This window comes from Aythya ferina (genome assembly GCF_964211825.1).
Source record: "Aythya ferina genome assembly, chromosome: 29".
Taxonomy (NCBI): domain Eukaryota; kingdom Metazoa; phylum Chordata; class Aves; order Anseriformes; family Anatidae; genus Aythya; species Aythya ferina.
In genome coordinates this window covers 1,447,477-1,466,092 of record NC_140326.1, presented here as the reverse complement: position 1 = coordinate 1,466,092, position 18,616 = coordinate 1,447,477, and the positions used below count along the sequence as shown (strand labels likewise).

At 64.7% G+C, this 18,616-nt stretch overlaps 1 protein-coding gene across 1 annotated transcript; it reads right to left on the bottom strand.

The window, feature by feature from the left end:
• Positions 1 to 300: 300 nt before the first annotated feature.
• VANGL2 (VANGL planar cell polarity protein 2) lies at positions 301 to 16,634 on the bottom strand. Its single transcript, XM_084500860.1, has 9 exons — positions 16,553 to 16,634; positions 9,861 to 10,019; positions 8,026 to 8,293; positions 7,819 to 7,939; positions 5,198 to 5,805; positions 4,649 to 4,785; positions 4,190 to 4,325; positions 3,491 to 3,722; positions 301 to 3,174 (listed from the first exon to the last, which is right to left on the bottom strand). The coding sequence occupies exons 3-9, from the start codon at positions 8,094 to 8,096 to the stop codon at positions 2,914 to 2,916; spliced, it is 1,566 nt and encodes a 521-aa protein (XP_084356986.1). The 5' UTR covers positions 8,097 to 8,293; positions 9,861 to 10,019; positions 16,553 to 16,634; the 3' UTR covers positions 301 to 2,913.
• Positions 16,635 to 18,616: the final 1,982 nt, after the last annotated feature.

Below are 18,616 nucleotides of genomic sequence, written 5' to 3'. Positions count from 1 at the left end.
GGTCCCTGGGTTAAGCTGGTCCCTGCCTTGGCGTCTCCTTTTTCTGCTCCCCCCGGTGCCAGCGCACAGCCCCACGTAAGGTGCAGGGAGGGAGGTGGGCAGGTGATGCTCGGGGAAGCTGATAGTGGGGGAAAAAAGGTGCTAAAGCCAAAGGAAACGCTGACGCCCGGTGCTGGTGAATCAGCGGGGGGCCAGGGGGGGTGTTTTGGGGGCGCAGGTGCCGGCGCATCCGCTGCCTCTGTGCTCAGGGCGCGCATCCTGCGAGGGGGGCGAGGTGGGGGCTGCGCCCCGAAGGGTTTGGGAGTTTCTCCAGTTGCACCCCAGGGCCTTTGTCGTGCAAACCCCGAATCCCCATCCCCGTTAGCTCCAAATCCTTGGCCCCATAAGCCCCAGGCATGTGGGGCTATGAACCCCAAACCTGTGTCACCCCAAAAACCCTAAGACTGTGATTCCATAAACCCCAAACTGCTGGCCAAATAAACCCCAAATCCTTGGTTCCACAATCCCCAAATCTTTGGTCCCATAAATCCCCCGTCCTTAGCCCCATAAAACCCAAACCCTCGGCTCCAGAAACCCCAAAACAAGGGCTCCATAACCCCCCAAATCTTTCCTCCGTTAAACCCAAACCAAGGGTTCCATAACCCCCCAGATCTTTCCTCAAACCCTTGGCTCCAGAAAACCCCAAACCCTTTGCTCCATAAAACCCCTAAAACCCCAAACCCTTGGCTCCGTTAACCCCAAACCGTGGCCCCCCAAACCCCAAACCTTGGCCCCAAGAGTCCCGAGCATCCTCCTAGGGCAGGGACCAGTTTCCCCGAGCGCTCTCTGGAGGCCGCCTCCTGCTGCTGCAGGGCACGGATCTGGATCAGGCCCCGACCCCACACCGAGCAGGGTTTGGAGTGGGTTTGGGGGGGGAAGATAAAGCCAAAAAAAAAAAAAAAATATGTCCAACGGGTTTATTTTATTAAAAAAAAAAAAAATTAGATCCTCTATGAAAAAAAAAAAAGACAAAAAACCAACTTCCTAACACTGCCATAATGCTTCGATCCACTGCAAACTGTAAAAACAAGCTTTTTATATATTAAAAAACAATTTTACATTTTACAATTTTCTACACGCATGCACAAGGGCTCGGCTCTGCGGAAAAAAAAAAAAAAAAGAACGAAAAAAGGTGAATTCTTCTTAAACTCCAAGTGGAAAATCCCGCCCCCCCCCCAAGGCCTACAACATCCACTCTCACTCACTGAAGTCTTTTTGCAGTAAAACACCCCCAAACCGGGCTCCCGGCGGCACCAGCCCCCCCCGAGGGGCTCCGGCACCCGGGGGGGCTCCGGCGCGGCGGTGCTGGTGTAAACGGGACTGGAAGCTGGCGTGGGACGGACGCTGGCACGGCGGGGACCTGGCGGGGCCATAAAAACACAGAAACTCCAGAAAAATGGAGATTTCCTAGGAATTCGGAAAGGCGGTGCCCCCCACCCCCCGCCGCCGCGTCCCCCCACAAGCTTGTGCTGGGCGAGCCCTTGAAATCCACTGGGGAGCCTCTCTCCGGTACTGGTATTTACTGGGGAAGCCCCCAGCCCCCCTGGGGTGGGACGTGTGCGTCACAGCGAGGGAATTTGGCAGGTCTCGCCACCGAGCGAGCCCAAATGGCTCGGGGTGCCGCGGTCACCCCCGTGAGCCTCCCCCAGCACAAAAGCCAGATGAAAAAAATAAAATCAAATAAAAACAACAGAAAAAAAAAAAAACAACCACATGAGGTATTTGCAACCTTAACAAAACCAAGGGAAGGCAAAAGCTTCTGTGGGCACGGGGGCCCTGCAGGCGCTCGGTGCCCCACGGCAATGGTGGCGTGGGTCTGAGCGCTGCGGGGTCCCCTCGCTCAGCCCCCCCGGGGGCCACCACGTCCCCATCTCCACCGCAGGACGCAGATTTTGGACCTTGGTGACCCAAGACCCTTTGCAAAGAAGCCACCCGGGGCCAGCAGCGGAGCCCGAGGGGTGCTTAGGGCCATTCTGCAGCAAACCCAAGGGTGCTGTGCTCCCCAAATCCCGCAACCCCTCACCCTCACCGGCCAGCCTGGTGCCACGGACAAGGCTGGGATGATTTTTGCCCCACTCCAGCACAATTTGGGCTCTTGCCACGCTGCAGGAACGGTGCAAAGCCCCCCCCGTGCTCGGAGCTGGCAGGGTGGGTTGCAAGGACGCTGATCTCCTCGGGGGCACACGCACCGCCGCCGAAAAGCCGCTTTTTGCCTTAAAACCCCGACTTTCTCTTGCTTTTGTTAAGAGGCGAGCGTGGAAAACGGTGGGGAGGCGAGGACCTGCCCGCGGCAGCATCGCCGCTTCGGGTCCTTCCCCAGCGGCCGGGGAGGGGTTCATAGCAGCCACAGATCGCAGAGGTGTTTGCAAAATACTCCAAAAGTCTCGATTCTTTAAAAACCAGCCCCGGACGCCGGGCGGTGCTTTAAGGCCAGAGGCAGGACAGTCGCCAGGTAGAAAACGGGAAAGCGCGGGGCGCGGGGGGGGGGGGTGTCCGCCAGACCCGGCCGCGCTGCAAAGACGCTGGTGAAGGAAATTCAACGGAGGGTTAGCCCTTGAGTTATGGCACCGAGAGACGCCGCCGCCTTCCCGGCCGCGACACCGTCCTGCGCTGGATGCGCCTCCTGGGGGATTGCTACAAGGACCTGGGTTTCGGGGAGCGCGGGGACGAGGAGGAAGGGGCTCGGCTCGCCCGACGGGGACCCGAGCCGGAGGGCGAGCGGTGGCCACAGGTTGGTGGCGGGGCCAGGCGCGGGCACTGCTTCCAGGTGCCTGCCGCAGTCCTGCCCTCCGGCCACGGCCTCGCTGAGCCTCGGCAGAGGCGGGGAGGACGAGGCGGGGTGGCCCCCCCGGCCCCTCTCCATCCCTCGTCAGCTCACACGGAGGTCTCCGACTGCAGCCTCATGACGAACTTGTGCGACTTGGGGTCCACGAACTCCTCCGAGAGCTTGAAGAACGGGATCTTCTTGGTGCTCACCACCAGGCTGAAGTCCTGGCGCTTCAGCACGAAGACCACCCCGTCCTTCAGGCCGTTCGTCACCGGCTCCTCGCTGACCAGCGTCCACTGCTTGGCCAGCCAGCGGTCCTTGTGGTACTGGATGGTGGGCCCGGCGCTCAGGTACCGCTCCAGGAACGCCTGCAGGAAGGAACGGACGTGTGAACCTCTGCCTTTTTTTATTATTTTTTAATATATATTTTTTTTTCAGCTTCAAGCTGCTCAGCAGGTCCTGCAGGAAAAGCATCCCAGCACAGCAGGTCCAGCAGCTGGGAACCTGCCCCCATCCATCGCCGCCTGGCACGCCCGCTTCTCCGGCTGCGCCGCGCCACAAAAAGCCTCCCCCCCTACCCCTCGTCCTGCCGGGGGGTGCTCTCACGCCGTGGGCAAAACCCTCCCCGAGCCAAGGTGGGGAAACCCTGGTGGCTGGGTCCCGTCCCGTTGTGCCCCCGCGCACCTTGGGCGTCATGTCGTGGGTGATGCAGAACTCGAGGTGCTGCAGGATGCTCTCCATGGTGTGGTAGGGCTGCTGCTTGGTGGTGCGCAGGTATTTCTGCATGGCCCGGGCCATGGAGGCGAAAATGGCCTGGGCTGCCTCCCGCGGGTCCATGATCTCCCGCGGGTTCTTCTGGTCCTCCTCCTGCAGCCGCTTGATGTGGGTGAAGGCCTCTTCCACCGCCACCACGAGCCTGCCGGGAGAAAAAACCTGTGGGGCTTCCTCCTCGGAGCTCTTCGAAAGCTTCTGGACGTGGTGCTGAGCCCCCCTGCTCTGGGCGGCCCCGATGGGGCACAGCTTGGACCCGAGGGACCCCGCGGTGCCTCCAGCCGCAGCCACTCGGGGTCTCCATGAAGACCACAGCCCACAGGTGCAGCGGGGCAGTTGGGGCAGCAGAGCCCGGTCCTGAGGTCCCCAGGAGCCCTGGGGGTCGAGGGAGCCACTCGCCACCCCCCTGCCCCACAGCTCCGCCCCGTGCCCCGTACCCCAAAAGCAATTTTGCGGGGACACCACCCAGCACCCTGCGACGTGCTGCTCCAAAAGCAGCTCCAGCTCTTGGAGGTGGCCCTGGGGCTGCTCCCTCCCTCCTGGCACCCCAGGGGGGTCCTGGGATGGCTCCTGGGGGTCCCCAGGGCCCTGTCCCCGCTGATGGCCCCGTACCTGGCGCGGCGTTTCCGCACCCTGCGCTCGTGCTCTGCCTCCTCGTAGTAGTACTCGTTATGGCTGTTGTCGCGCCTGCGGGCAGCCGCGGCGATGACGGCCCGGGACTGCCCCGTGGAGTTATTCGTGCTGTTTTCTGCAGGGAAAGGGGCAAGCTCAGAACTGGGGGAGCGGACACCCAGGGTCCCCCCCCCGCCCTCCTCACACCTCCCAGCGCTGCCGGCACAGCCCCGTCCCGCGGCCGCGCTCGACTTGCTGCTGCTTGCAGCAGGGCGTTACTGGTGTGGGCTGGGAACCGGCACCCGACTCGCCCGCGCCGGCCGGGACAAACGCACGCAAATCCAGAGGGACCGGCTCGGCGCCCGGAGCCCGGCCCGGGAAGCTGCCTTCGGAGGGGAAAACACCGGGATGGGAGGAGGGAGAACGAGAGGAGAAGCCAAGGGAACGGGGGGAGCTCACCCTCGCCAAGGGAATAGACTTTAAACCCGGACATTTTCTTGGACAGGACGGATTTTGGCAGGTTGAGGAGGGCAGGATTGTAGACTGGGAAATCGTGGTAATAGTTCTCCAGGATCCAGACGGCCGCTCGCTGGATGCTGCAGGGGCACGGGGGCACAAAAAGCAGGTTAGCATCCATCGGGGGCACGCACACAGCCGGGACAGGACGGGGAGGGAGCACGGGGGTCTCGCTGCAGGCACACGCACGGCTCCTCCGGTGCCGGGATGCAGCGGGACGCAGCGTGTGCACACCCGGGTGCAAATGCACAAGCACGAATACACACGCACGAATGCAGATGCACACACAGAAACATAAAAACGTGTGTGTGCACGTAAACACCCGCATGCAGACACACACGCGTGCAAACACACAAAACACACACGGGAACGCACAAGCACCACGACTGCACCGCGGTCCTGCAAGCAACGCAGCCCGCACCGACACTGGAGCTCACCCAGACCCACGGGAGTCCCCCCCAACCCATCCCTGTCCCTCTCGCCCCTCTTTACCTGAGGTGCCCGACGTTGTAGAAGCGGCTGGCCCCGTCGGTGGAGCGCACGGCCTTGAGCGTGAACTGGGGCTGGAGCTGGCGCAGCTCCAGCAGCACCACGGCCAGGTAGTGCACGAAGAGCAGCGCGTCCACCAGCGAGACGGCGTACTGCACGATGCCCTGGTAGTTGCGGTCCCGCGAGTCCAGGATGCGCACGCCGTAGAAGAGCCAGTAGGAGACGACGAGGAGGAAGACGAGCACCATGAGCAACGCCCGGAAGACGAAGACGCGCGGGAAGAAAGCCTTGGGGCGGCGGAAGAAGAGCGCCCAGCTGCCCAGCAGGAGGATGAGGAGTTTGAAGGCCACCGAGATGAAGAGCCCCTCGCAGGGCGTCCCGCAGGGCTCCAGCTCCTCCCGCCACAGCAGCTGGGGCAGGAGCATGAAGGCGAGGGGCGTGAGGAAGGCGAGCAGCGCCAGCGCCCCGGCCAGCGCGACGCCCAGGTGCCGGGAGCAGTCCAGGTGGGCGCTGTCCTCCATGTCCTTGGTGATGCGCGTAATGTCATCGTGCGAGATGCTGTGCTCCGACGTCCCCGTCACCACCGTGGTGGTCTCGCCCCAGTTGTCATCCTGGGGAAGGGGAGAGGGTCACGTGGAGGAGGGCCCTGCCACCCCGAGATCCCAACCCAACCCGGTATCCCCCTCCGGCCCCCAAACCTCCAAGCCCGGCGTGCTGACCGGTGCCATCACCCCCATTTAGCAGCTGGGGTTGGGGGGGGGGGACGGCGAATCGGCCGGGACCCTCCAGGAAATCCCCGTTGGAGGCTCTGCGCCGCGCTCCACCTCTCCGCCCCGCCGCGCACGACGCGGGCGAGAGCGGCTTTGCAAGTGGAAGGCATCCTGTTTCCAGGCAAATCCCCTCATTAGCGGGGCCAGAGCCAACATGCCCGGCCGCCGTCCCAACACACCCTCGCTGCCGCCTCCTCCGCGCCGGCTGCCGCTGCCTGCTCCAGCGCCGGGGCAGGGCGAGATCGACGGCGATCGGGGCTCGTGGCCGCGTGCCGGCTCGCCAGCAGTCCCTTTTTGGGTACGCATCTCTGCCAGGGGGACGGGGCAGTTTCTTAAAGCTTAGTCTGCTTTTTTTTTTGGCTTTTTTTTGCTGTTTTTTGTTTGTTTTTTTCTGTTCTCAGACGTATTCCCTGCTTGTAAAACCTCTCCATGCAACCTCCAGCTTCACCAGCACAATCCCAGGCAGGCGCCAGACCCCAGCAGCTCCCCAGCAGCCAGCGCAGCCTGTCCATACAAAAACAGGACCGGGAGCAGACACAATCCCAGAGCGTGGCCGACCTGGCCCCGTTTGTTTCTTTTTTTCACCAAAGCCACGCAGGTGTGGAAGTGAGACGTCCCTTTTTGGTCCCTTCCCAGTTAAAACGTGGTTTCAGCAAAGGGAGGTGGCGTCACCAGCATTGCTCCTCCACACTCAGGGTCTGTCCATCCATCTGTCCGTCCTCGCGTCCTGCTCCACAGCACCTCGGCGTTCCTGAAGCCGGGGGTTTCCTTCTATGTGACAAAGCTGGGATTTTTCCTCCCGGAATTTCTGCAGGCTGGCGACTTCATCCCAAACCGGAGCAGCGAAATAACCCCCGAGCTGGGGGCTTGCTGGAGGCAGGGGGAGCGGAGAGGTGCTGGCCGCCCCCGCAGGACAGGTCCGTATTTCCAGGCCGTCTTTCAAGTGCTTTGCTTGGACACTGCAGGAGCGCGCGGGCGGCCTCGAGCGGCTCAGGCAGCACCGGCGGCACCGGCTCCGTACTGGGGGAAGATGAAAGAGCTGGAGGTGCCCGTGTAGGTGGCTGGGAGATGATTAAAGCCAGGGTCTGTGCTCTGCGGTGGCTGGAGGAACTGGCGCCCAGCCTGGTCCCCATCGTCGCTGCAGTGCCCTGTCCAGAGCATCTCTCATCCCAGAGGGGGATTTTGCTGAAATTTGGGCTCCAGGAACCGTCCCGGGGGCTGCAGGTCCTGCACCAGCAGCAGAGAGCTCGACCGGCTGCACAAACCCGCTCATCCGTTTGATCCTCCCAGGGACGGGGCTGGGGTTATTAAACCTTGGCAGGGCCGAGCCGGCGTCGCCCCGCAGGCGCCGAGCAAGGAGCAGGAGCGGATCCGGAGGGAGCAGATCCCAAGGGAGCTGATCCCAAAGGCGGTTTCCACCCTGGGCAGCGGGCAGCGAGCTGCGGGCACCCCGCGCCCACCCCAGCTGCATGCCCACACCACGACAGCCCCGTCCCCTTCCCCGTCCCCTTTCGTCTGGCTCCCCCGCCCTCGCCGCGGGCACACGGAGGCAGCGCCCCGAGGTGCTGTCAGCCTGCCCAGGGCCAGCCCGACCGGCTCCACTGCTCCCCGGGGGCGGGCAAGGCACGCCGGGACCCCCCCGCAGCTCCCACCCTCGGCAGCACCCTCCGGGGCTCTTGGAGTCGTCCCCTTCCCCAATTCCCAGCCCCGACGTGGGCTGGGTCCGCGCCACTGAGGTTGGCTCTGATTTGGGGCTGCTCTAAGTGCAGGGCCAGCTCCTGCCCCTTTCCGGAGCAGGGATGGAGGAGATGTGAAGCCCGGCAGGCCCCACGGCAGCCCCCTGCCCATCCTCACCCTCTCGTCCCCCCGCGTCGACTCGTTGTCCAGCAAGGGCTCGCCTGGCGCTTGGATGGTCACCGACTTGTCCCCGCGGCTCCCGTCCCGGCTCTTGGAGCGGTGCCGGTCCCGCCGGTCCCTGGAGAGGGGCAGAGAGGGGAGCAGGGTGGGTGCGCGCCCACGCTGGGGACAGGGGACCCCCGGGGACACGCCAGCTCCTCTCACCTGTGCTTGCGGGAGCTGCGGGAGTGCCCGGATTTGTAGGAGTAGCCCGAGTACTGCGACTCATTGTCCATGGTGTCGGCGCGCCGGGGCTTGTGCCGCTCCACGCCGAGGGGCTTGGGTCTCCCCGGCCCCGGGATGGCCGCCAAGGCCTCCTTCAAAGGGGGCTTCTTCAGGCCGAGGGGCACCTTCAGGAAGTCGACTGTCACCTTGAGGGACTCTATTTTGAACACTGGGCTGGGCTCGGCTCAGGAGAAATCGGTGCGCCCACCTGCGGAGGGGACGGGGAAGGGTCGGTGGCACCGTCGCGGCCCCCGGAGCTGTGCCCGGGGACCCCAGGGTGCCCCCACTGCAACCACCAGGACGCCACCACCACCCGCCCCGTCCCTGTGGATCCAGGTTTAAAGCGGGGACAGGACTTCAGAGGGGAAAGGATGAAGGAATTTGGGTCATTTTGGGACATTTTCTATTTTAAACCCCAGCTGGGTGCAGGACCACCACCTTTCCCTTTATTAGCGCTCAGCTTCTAACTGCGCTGTTTCGGGTGATTTACCCTTTTAATGAACATCACCATCGTTATTTTAATTGCCAGGAGAGTGCCTGGGGTGGGGGCCAAACTTAAAACCCAAAAACAACAAAAAAAAAAAAAAAAAAAAAAAGAATGAATAACTTGGCGCAGGCAAGCTTGCAGGCCCGGCTCGCAGTCTGGGGCTCTGCCCGAACAAGTCTCCCGGCACGGATTCGGCATCTCACACCCGGATCAATGCGGGCCCCGCAGCCCCCGTGGGCACAGCAGGGCCAGGGGGTCTCCAGGCTGGGGGGGCGGCTTCGAGGATGGGGTCAGGAGCCCCCGGATGAGCCCCCAGCCCGGTGCAGCAGCGCCCAACATCTCCCTGAGCGCCGCTGCTGCGTAAATCCGCCCGGACGCGCGCCTTATGCCCACCTGCGCTTGCTTATAGGGCCGTGTCTCTGTTGGATTGGGAGAACGCTGTGGGGTTTATGGCTGCGTTATACCCTCAGCCCATCGGCAGCACAGGAGCTGCTCGCAGCCCCCCTGGAGCATTCACACCAGGAAGGGACCTGGACCGAGACGGTAGCCACCACGGTGTCCCCCCGACGGGTGACACCTCTGCGGGGCCATCCCAAACCCCACTGAGGGGCTCGCAGCCCCCCGTCAGCACCCAGATGATGTCTGGAGGGTGGGGTGGGGGGGGTTGTAAGGGATCCCCAGCACCCTGAGTGAGCACCCGGCCACCCCGCTGCGTGCCGGGGGGGTGCCGGCGGTGGGGGCCGAGCCGGCTGTGCGCGGGGTTGGGCGCGTTCCCAGGGCGATGCCATTTCGCCCAAATAAAACCCAAATGTCTTCTGGCCTCTTTTCCGAGGCCTCGGGGAGGGGGGATCGAGGAGGGGAAAAAGAAGCAAGGCTGGAGGGGGGGGGGACACACGGACAGAGGGGGGGGGACACCCTTTTGTCCCAGATGCTGGATGCTCGCACATTTATCACTATGGAGACAAAAGCCCCCCCACGCCGGTTGTCTAGGAGATGGCAACGGGGCCGGGAGCTCGTCCCGGCGTCCCCAGCGAGCGATGGGGGAAGGGGCAGGGAGAAAGGGACCCCCCCGGCCCCCCTGCCAGCCCCCCCCCCCCTCCCCTTCTTCTGGGCTTTGTTGGGAGGCCGGCATCGGGTTTCTGGCAGGAACAATGCGAGGGCCGGCGGCTCGGCGCAGGGGGGCCACGGCTGGGCTGTTCCCCCGACCCTATTCATTAGCGCCACGGAGGGGCTCGAGGAGGGGACAGCTCGGTCCCCAGGGATCTCAGGGGACAGCTCGGGGACTCACCGGAGGGGCGCTGGGGCTGGAGCCGGGCGCTGTCCCCCGTGCGGGCGCTCACCGGGGCGCTCGGGGCATCCTCAGCGGGCGGCGGGGACGGCATCCAGCTGGCGGCCACCGCGGCATGGGGGCCGCTCACGGGTCGGGCGTCCGCGCCGAGGCTCCGAGCTGGGGGGAAAAAAAAAGGGAAGGGGATGAGCAGAGAAGCATCTCTGGCCCCGGCAGCGGCCAGGAGGAGCGGTGTCCCCTCCCCTGGGGACGCATCGCTCCCCGGATTGTCACGCCGAAGAGGACCGTGAGCGTCCTGCACCCCAGCACGTGTCCACCATGAGTTGATGTCCTTGTCCCCATGTCACTGCCCAGCCACCAGCGAGGGATGGGGCTCACTGAGGATGTCACTGGTTACAAGAGCCCCCGCAGAGCCGTGGTGGCATCAGGCAGCTCTGGTGGCATCGCGCTGCAGAACGCCCCAGCAGAGGGAACAGTGCGGCACCCTCGACCTCTGCGTCCCTGTCGTGCCCCTAGCCCCACTCTCTGGCATCATGCAGCCGGTGCCACCTCCCTGCTGCCCTTCACCGTGACCCTACAGAAGGGACACAGCCCCCTCCAGCATCCCCTCGGGGTCCTGGCCCCATCCAGACTCAGTCTCTCAAACCTCAGCCAAAATCACAAGGGGATTTTGGCGCATCCCCGCGACCTGAGGGACCACAGCCCTCCAACAGCCCTGTGGGTTCAGCAATGCCCAAAAACCCCTCACAGGACCACCCCTCAACGAACCAGGACAAAAACCACGCAGGCATTTCTAACGGGAGCGGGCAATTAGCCACGGGAACGGCCCAGGCCCTTCGATCACAAGCAGAGGCTACGGGCTCACGGCGGAGCTCCTCTTCCTCCTGCCCCAAGCAGCGGATTCCCCAGGGGCGCAGCGCCAAGCCCGGCACCCCCAACACCTCCACAGCCCCCGGGCAGCCTGAGCACCCCGGGGACTCTTCCAGCTTTCCCTGGCGCCTCGCGATGTCCCTGGAGAAGGCGGAGGCAGCTGCCGTGGTGCCCGGCTCCAAGTACAAAGCAGCGCGGCGTTTCTCACGGCAGCTGGAGGAGCGAGGGGCTTGGCCGCTCCGGCGGGGAAGAAAGGGATTTTTTTTTTTTTATTGTTGGTGGTGTTCAAAAAGAAGAGTTTGCCTGGCAGAGTGAGGAGCCGGTTCGGCAGCACGGGGGCTCAGGTGGAGCTGGAAATGGTTGCCTCGTCTGCGGGAGGAGAAGCGGCTTCGCCTTACCCGGCCTCTGCGAGCCAGCAGAGCAACCGCCGAGGGCTGGGAGCAAAAGCCAGACACAGGCAAATGAGGAGGAAAACTCACATTTTTAATAGCGAGGTGATTAACCATTAGAACAAACTCCCCAGGGGAGGAGAGGATTTGCCATCTCTTGACATCTTCAAGTCCAGACTGGATGGCTTCTCGGGATGCTGCTGAAGCACATCTCGGGCTTCAAAGCAGAGAGAGCTCGGCTGGGGCTCCGGGGCGCACATCCTGCGGGCGGTCAGAAAGAAGCTGCCGCCATCTCCCCTGCCTTTTGAGTCCACAAATCTCCAACCTCAACTATTGCTTGCCTCCAAATGCCCCCCAAAAAGACCCAAGTGCTCCTCCACGCGAAACCTTTCTCGCTTTAAACAGCTCCAGGGAGAAGCCCGAGAGGCAAACCCACTCCTCTTCCCAGTCAAAACCATGCTCCGGGGCACCGACCTTCGCCTCATCCACCCCGTCCCCGAGACCACGAGCTTCCAAGAGCCAAGAGAGGACATTTGCTGGCAGCAGGCAGCTCTTCCCAAGGGACACAGCCTGGCAGCTCCACTCCCCTCATCCCTGCCAAGGAGGATTTGAACCAGCCCGGGGCTGCTCTGCCCTGGGGCAGGTTGGAGGGCGTCCACCGAGACCCAGAACCCAAACCCCATGGGGTCACCGGGAGCAGCCTGGCCAGCTACTGAACTGCTCCACCTGGTTGCTAAATGCCCGTAAGGCCGTGCCTTTACACCACGGGTTGTGCCTTTACACCACTGCACCACGGTGGTGCTCTTTCCACCACTGGTGCAAAGCATCTGCGAATCCAGATCGATCACCGAGATAGCGGCGCCAGACGATGATGCTCTCATGTGGTTCCAAAACGGGTGTGGATGCAACCCTCTGCACGCCGACCAGAGCTGGCTTCCCACCGGCGAAGCCGAGCAGGAATAGCGGCAGGGAATACCGGCACGCTGAGGAGAGCATCTTCCTCCCAGAAGAAGGGAAACTGAGTCAGGCGGTGGGCAGCCTTGTGGTGGGCACCGTGGGGTGGACGCCGGGGTCCTGGATCCTGGCACACGGCTCCAACGCTGTTCGTGCTCTCAAGGGGCCCCGAGGGCTGGCAGCACACCTCTGCCCGCCACAGAGATGGGGAAACTGAGGCACACCGCAAGCTGGTGTCTGTAAACACTTAAGGACAGGCAGAAAACCTCACGTGAGCCTCAGCTCTGCTGCACACTGTGACTTTCGGGCTGTTGGAGCTGCCGCCAGGGAGCTGGGTGCAGGGAGCAGCACAGCGAGCATCCCTCCGTGGAAAAGCCAGCAGGGCACAGCCTGTCCAGCCCCGTCACACCTCCAAAACCAGCCCCAGCTCTGCCACAGCCTGGGACCGGAGGCAGCTCCTGGTCCTGGTGCTGGGGTCTGCCGAGCCCAGCGCCCTGCACGTCTGCTCGCTTGGCTGCACAACCACGCCTTGCTGGCTCTGCACAATGGGCACCATCCCCAGCCAGCCACCGCCTCTGTCCCCTGCAGGGCCAGCTGCCACCATCCCGGTGGAGCCCCAAGGCCATCGGGGAAGCCAGAGGTGATGGGGACAGGGAGGGGACGTGGTTGAGTCTCCGAGAAGGCTCCTGGCAGCATGGCGCTGGGTGTCCGCGGGTGATGTGCAAGGTGCAGGAAGCTTTGTGGGCGCTGCCTGAAGTCCTCTGCGTGGAGAGGGCAGACGGGCTCCAGCCTTCCCCAGGCAGGAGCTGGGGGACCGCTCGGCGAAGCATTCCCCCTGCTACAGCACAGCCACGTCTAGCCAAGCCTGCCGAGGGGCTGGGGGGAATTCGCCCGGCTCCCTTCATCTGCACGCTCCCTCCAGAAGTGCAAACACAAACCCTTTTCTCCCCAAGCCCTCTGGGCCACATCCAGCCTGGCATCTCCTCACTGAGCTGCGTCCACGCCGTGTCTCTCCTGCTGCCTCTGGGGAGCCTCGTGCTGGGGAAGAAGCCAGGGGCTGCTCGGCTCCGTCGGATGCTGAAGTCCCCCGAGATGGGCTTTTGCAGGAGCAGCCCCAACCCTCCTCATGTGCTTTGGAGACGTTTCAGGGAAACTGGTCCAGTCCCGGCCCCACGAGGCTCTGGAGATGCCACCACCACGTTCCCAAGGAGGAATCTGCAAACTTCCACGCTGGAAGAGGTCCCCGGTCCGTTGGCACAAGCAGGCGCTTCAGAGGGACGCGCAAAAGGCCCATGGGAAGCCCGAGCAGCTTAATCCCATTCCCCCATGGGGTCCCATTCTGATCTCAAATTGCTCAGCGTCAGCTTGGATGCAGAACGTTTAATATCCCTTCCCAACTGTCAGCTTTAATTACGCTCACGCGGGATTGTTACAATATCCACAGGAACGTCCAGTCCCTCCGAGCGCTCGGGGGATTCCCACTGCGCAGCTCCGGGACAAAGCCCAGCCTCTCCCGGGCACTGGGTCTGCTTTATGGGGCGAAGGCGGCGGTGGCCGTGCCGGGATGCACAGGTAAAAAAATGGCTGCGGCAGGTCTGGAACCGGAGGGAGAAAATGTACCAAACCCAGGGGATTTGCATGAGAAGGGCTGGCTGCAAAGAGAAAGCCATTTGCATTGCAAAACGCCGCAGCACCAAGGGAGCCTAACTGCGGCGCCCTGCGCACCCCACGGCTCCTCACCGGCTCCTGCTCTGCCCTCCCGGGCTCAGATCCCCACGCGGGGGGCTCAGCCCTGCACCCACGGCCTCGCAGCATCTCCCTCGGCGGTGCCTCCCGCGGGGACGCAGGCACAGGGTGACAACCCCGCGGCCACCCCAAGGTCCTGGTGTGCAGGAGAACCCGAACACCACGGTCCTGGGCTGCTTCGCTGGTGGGCACGGGGTCCGAGCGGGGCTGCAGGGTGCTCAGAAAGGGTGAGGGCTCTCCCACAGCATGCGTGGTTCAGGATGGCACTTTTACCTTAGTGGCCTCTCCGGCAGCCTCACGGGAAGCCTTGCGATGTCCTAAAGGACCAGCCCCGACCCAAAGTGACGCTGGCGGGGTAAACAACCCCACTTGTGGATGTTTCCCAGCTCCGCTTAATCCGCTCGAGTGCCTGGCGCTAAATCCTGCAAGGCTGCGGCGGGCAGACGGTGTGATCCACGTCTCAGAGCCCCGAGAAACAGAGCAGAGACGGGGTCTGTCCGGGGCCAGGGATGTTGGCAGCTGGCCCTGTGGGGACTTTGGCACCGTGCCGTCACCCCATGCCCGCTGGCGGGCCACGACACCACGGCTCTGACCCCGGGGACAGCCAGGCAAGGACGGCGGTGCCCTCGCCGCACGCTTCTCCCAGGCCCCCTGCCCAGCATCCTGGCCGGACAATAAAGCCATAAAGCATCTGCCAGGCACGCCGGCCCTGGGGAAGCAGACCTGAAATCTCAAATCAGCTCAGCCCAAAGACCTGGGGCTGCTTCAGCCGTGCCTGAAGCCGGCGAGATGGGCTCCCTGCCTTCCCCCGTGTCCCCTCCGGCCCCATTGTCTGCGATCTGATCCAAGCAAGAAACATTTGATCAGTCAAATGGCTGAAGCCAGCCTGGAAGAGCCGACAAACACCAGGCAAACCGTGCCAGAAGCCCCCCTTCTCCGGGTCACCCTTTCCAGCAGGGAATGCCCCGGGATGGAGCAGCTTTCCCCTGGCATGGCCAGCACTGGGTCCCTGCTCAGCATCCAAACACCAGTGCACGCTGCCAGCCATGGAGGAGTGTTCCTGGAGCACACCACATCCCAGGAAAGTTCCTGGGAGCCCCGCTGGGCTGATAACGGGAACCTGCGGCTGCCCCCGAGACCCCAAGTCCCTGTAGGAACGATGAGTGCTGTTAAAGGAGCAATGGGGATGGCAGCCCGTCTGTGGGGCTGTTCCGCCCCGTTAGCTCCTCGCACCCTCTGCCCCATGGGATGGGGTCCCTAGGGGCAAGCAGGAGGCTCCATCCCCCCACATCACGGCGTGGGGCTCAGCACGGGCAGCCCTGGCTGCTGAATGTCCCCCACTGCCACCAAGAGACCCCACTTTCCCCCTCTCCTGGCTGCGCCGAGGTGGCCAAATTCCCCAGGAACCCATGGCAGAACCGGGACCAGCAGCACAAAGCACCCCAAGCTGCGGGAAGGGAACCCCTCCGGGCTCTGCAAGGAGCCGAATTCACCCCAAATCCTGGGCCTGATGTTCTGGGAAGCGCTCGGAGGTCGGGCAGAGCCCTGGCGGGGCCGATGGCTGGATCTGTGCCTCTGCCTCGCTGCGGAGGAGAGCAGAAAGGCCAAACCCACCCGTGGCGATGGGCACCCCTGGGTTTACCAACCAAGCTCGGAGCTACCTCTGCCTCCGACGGAGTCATCTGCTAATTAAATCATCCGCTCGGGTCCCGCGCTCGCCCCCAGCACAAAGGCAGCCCCAAATCCCCAGGAGAAGCCCGGAGATCGCATCTGACTCAGGCTGCCTCGGAGCCCAGCTCAGCCCCAGCACGATCCCGAATTGCTGTGATTAAGCAAGAGCCGTCCCCAGAGGCTCCGTGCAGATAATATTTAATTCTTCTCTCCTTTTTTTTTTTTTTTTTAAACCTCCGCCTCACTTATTACACCGCGGCCCGCGGGCTTTGGTGGTGGTGGTGGCGGGGGGGGAACAGGCTCTACTCCCTCTCCCAAGGGAAACGAAGCCTCTCGCCCCAGCCGGGGCAGCAGGGCCGGTGTCTGCGCTCGCCGATCGCAGGGAACTCCCAGGCGGCTCAGGGCGCTGCGCCAGGACCAGGACCAAGATAAACCGGCTCAGGATCCGGCCGGGGCTCCGCCGGGAGCAGGTGAGCGTGGCTGGGAGGGGGGGGGAGCAGCTCAGCACCTTGCTGCCCCCCCCCCCCACCCCCAGCCACGCACCCAGCACCGCAGGGTGGGGAGGGGACGGAGCGAGCTGCGGACCCCTCGCCCACCACCCGGGCACCCTCCTGCACCCCACGCAGGGGTCCCAAGGGAGGGGGGGGTGCGGGGGTGCCGGCTGCGTTCGCTGCCCACCGAGGGGCTCCGAGCCCCCGCGATGCAGCCCCTCGGTGCTGGGGAGCTGGGGGGGGGCGCATTGGGGGCACGCAGCTGGGTGGGGGGCTCCGGGGCGAAGCCAGCGAGCGGTGGCGGGGCTGGGAGCTGGGGGGCTGCCGCTGCCCACCCCCGCCCGTGGGCTCCCAGCAGCCGCCCACCCCTGGCCCCCCGCTCGCCCCCCACTCGCCCCCCGCTCGCCCCCCACTCGCCCAGCGGCGCCTTCCCAAGCCCGGCCGCGGCCCCAGGAAAGTCCCCGGCTTCCCAGGCCCTCGGGCAGGCCCGGCCCTAAGGCTGCTCCCCCCTCCCCGTTTACCCCCCCCCCCCTCCAGCCCGGGACCCCCCCCCAAATCCCCCCCCACTCACCATTTGGGCACCTTTGTGCGCGCCCCCCCCCCGCCCGCGCCCAGCGCCACGAAAATCCCGGGGCTGCTGCGGCGGCGGCGGCCGAGGAGGAGGAGGAGGAGGCGGAGGAAGAGGAGGAGGAGGAGGAGGAGGAGGAGGCGGAGGAAGCCCCGGCTCCCAACGGAGCGGCCCCCAAGGCCCCGCCGCTCCCCGAGCCTCCCCCGACCCCCCCCCGGCCTCTGTTCCCGGCCCCCCCCCCCCTTCCCATTGTCTCCCATCCGCGCTCCCGGCGCCCCTCCGGGGCTTGGGGACCCCATTGTCCGCCCCATTGTGTCCCCCCCCCCGGCACCGCTTGCTATGGGGATGGGGACAGCGAGGGGGGGATCCTGGTGTTGCCCCCACTCCCCCCCCCATCCCCCAGCTGGGGGCTCTGTGCCCCTCCGGAGCCCCTCCTGGATTTGGGGTGTGGGTCACCAGCGGGATCCTGGAGCCCAGCAGGAGCTTGGGGCGGGGGTGTGCGTGTCCCCAAGTGTCCCCCCTTTTAGGGTGGGATGAACCCAGGGGAGGTTCAGGTTGGAAATTTGGGGAAATTCCTTCTCAGGAAGGGCGTTGGGATGGGTTGCCCAGGGAGGTGGTGGCATCGCCGTCCCTTGGGGTGGGGGGGTAAGGAGAGGTTGGATGCGGTGCTCGGGGACATGGGTCAGTGGGTGATGTTATTTATTGGGGTATTATTTAGTGGGTAGGGGGACGGCTGGGCCAGATGAGCTTGGAGCTCTTTGCCGACCCTAATAAATTTAGGATTCCCCCAAGGAGAGGTGACCCCGCACGGGCACCGTCCCATTGGGGCCGTGCTCCTGCTCCCACCCTTAGTGCCAGGCCTGGGCGCTTTGGGGTGAGGACGTGTGAACGAACATCTCCCCCCAACCTTGAATGTGTCCCCCCCCCCGTGAAAGCTGGGTCTGTCACCCACCTCCAGCACGGACCCCGAGATGCCTGGGTCTGGCCGTGCCCATCGCAGCCGAGGCATCCCAGCCGTGGGTTGTGGTGTTGGGGGGCCAGCCCTAAATTGGGGGGGAGCACCTGGGAGCCCCCCAACCCCGATCCCGGCAGCCCCAGGGATGAGGGGTGCACACGGATGGATGGGGGGGGACACCAAGAGGGACGAAGGGGACAGAGGGAGGGGTAGGGCGGGGTGGCACACACCTGATTTGGGAGAAGGGACCTGGGGGACCCACAGGGATGGAGCCAGGCCCCCTGGGAGCCCCCCCAGTGCTGGGGGGGGGGGGCACAGCAGGGACAAAGCCGAGCCCTACAGGAGCCCCAGTGCTGGGAGCGGGGGTCCCCACTGGGGTAACTGGGGACAAGCATTCAGGAGCAGCCCCCCCAAATTCTCAAGGTCTGTGCTCCCACCGCCTCTTTGCACCCCAGGGTGCTGTGGGGGGGGGGTCAACCCCTCCCCATGGACAACAGGGGACCCCCACGCGGTGCCCCCTGCGCTCCCCATCCCGTGGCCGGACTCTACTCCCCAAAACCCCCCCAAAACCCCCCAGGCCTGGGGGGGGGCACCCCCATAGCGGGTACCGGGGCGGGGCTGGGGGGGGGCGCAGTGGGCGGAACAGCGCCGGGCGCTTTTCTCATCAATGAGCGGGGCTGGGAAAAAACCGGCCCCGCCCCCCCCGGGCTGACCAATGGCGTGCCGAGCTCCCCTCCCGCCGCCTCCCCATTGGTGGGATTTAAATGGCTTGTTTGCGGGCGGGGGAGGCTCGGGGATTTGGGAGGCTGCGGAGCCTCCACCCGGGGCGGCCTCGGTGCCCCGTAGCCCCCCAGGATCCCCCCCGGATCCCCCCCAACCCCACAGGGTCCCCCCCCAGCATCCTCCCCAGGATCCCCCCGAAACCCCCAGGGACCCCCCAAGCCCCCCCAGGTAGAGGCACAGCCCCACAGCCTCCCCCCTGCAGCCTCCCCACTGCTTTCGGAGGCTCGAGGCCTCCCCTCGCCGGCCGTGGGGCAAAGGTGACCCACGAGGCTGTGGGGTTGAGCTGGGGGCACCTCGGGGACCCCCCCCCGGGGTCCTCCTGGCTCCTT

Excerpts from the sequence above, each read along its gene's own strand:
- VANGL2 (XM_084500860.1), bottom strand. The coding sequence starts at position 8,096 with ATGGACAATGAGTCGCAGTACTCGGGCTACTCCTACAAATCCGGGCAC. Across the intron at positions 7,940-8,025 it reads CGCAGCTCCCGCAAGCACAG|GGACCGGCGGGACCGGCACC; the intron begins GTGAGAGGAGCT and ends GCCCCTCTCCAG. Across the intron at positions 3,175-3,490 it reads CCCACGACATGACGCCCAAG|GCGTTCCTGGAGCGGTACCT; the intron begins GTGCGCGGGGGC and ends TCCTTCCTGCAG.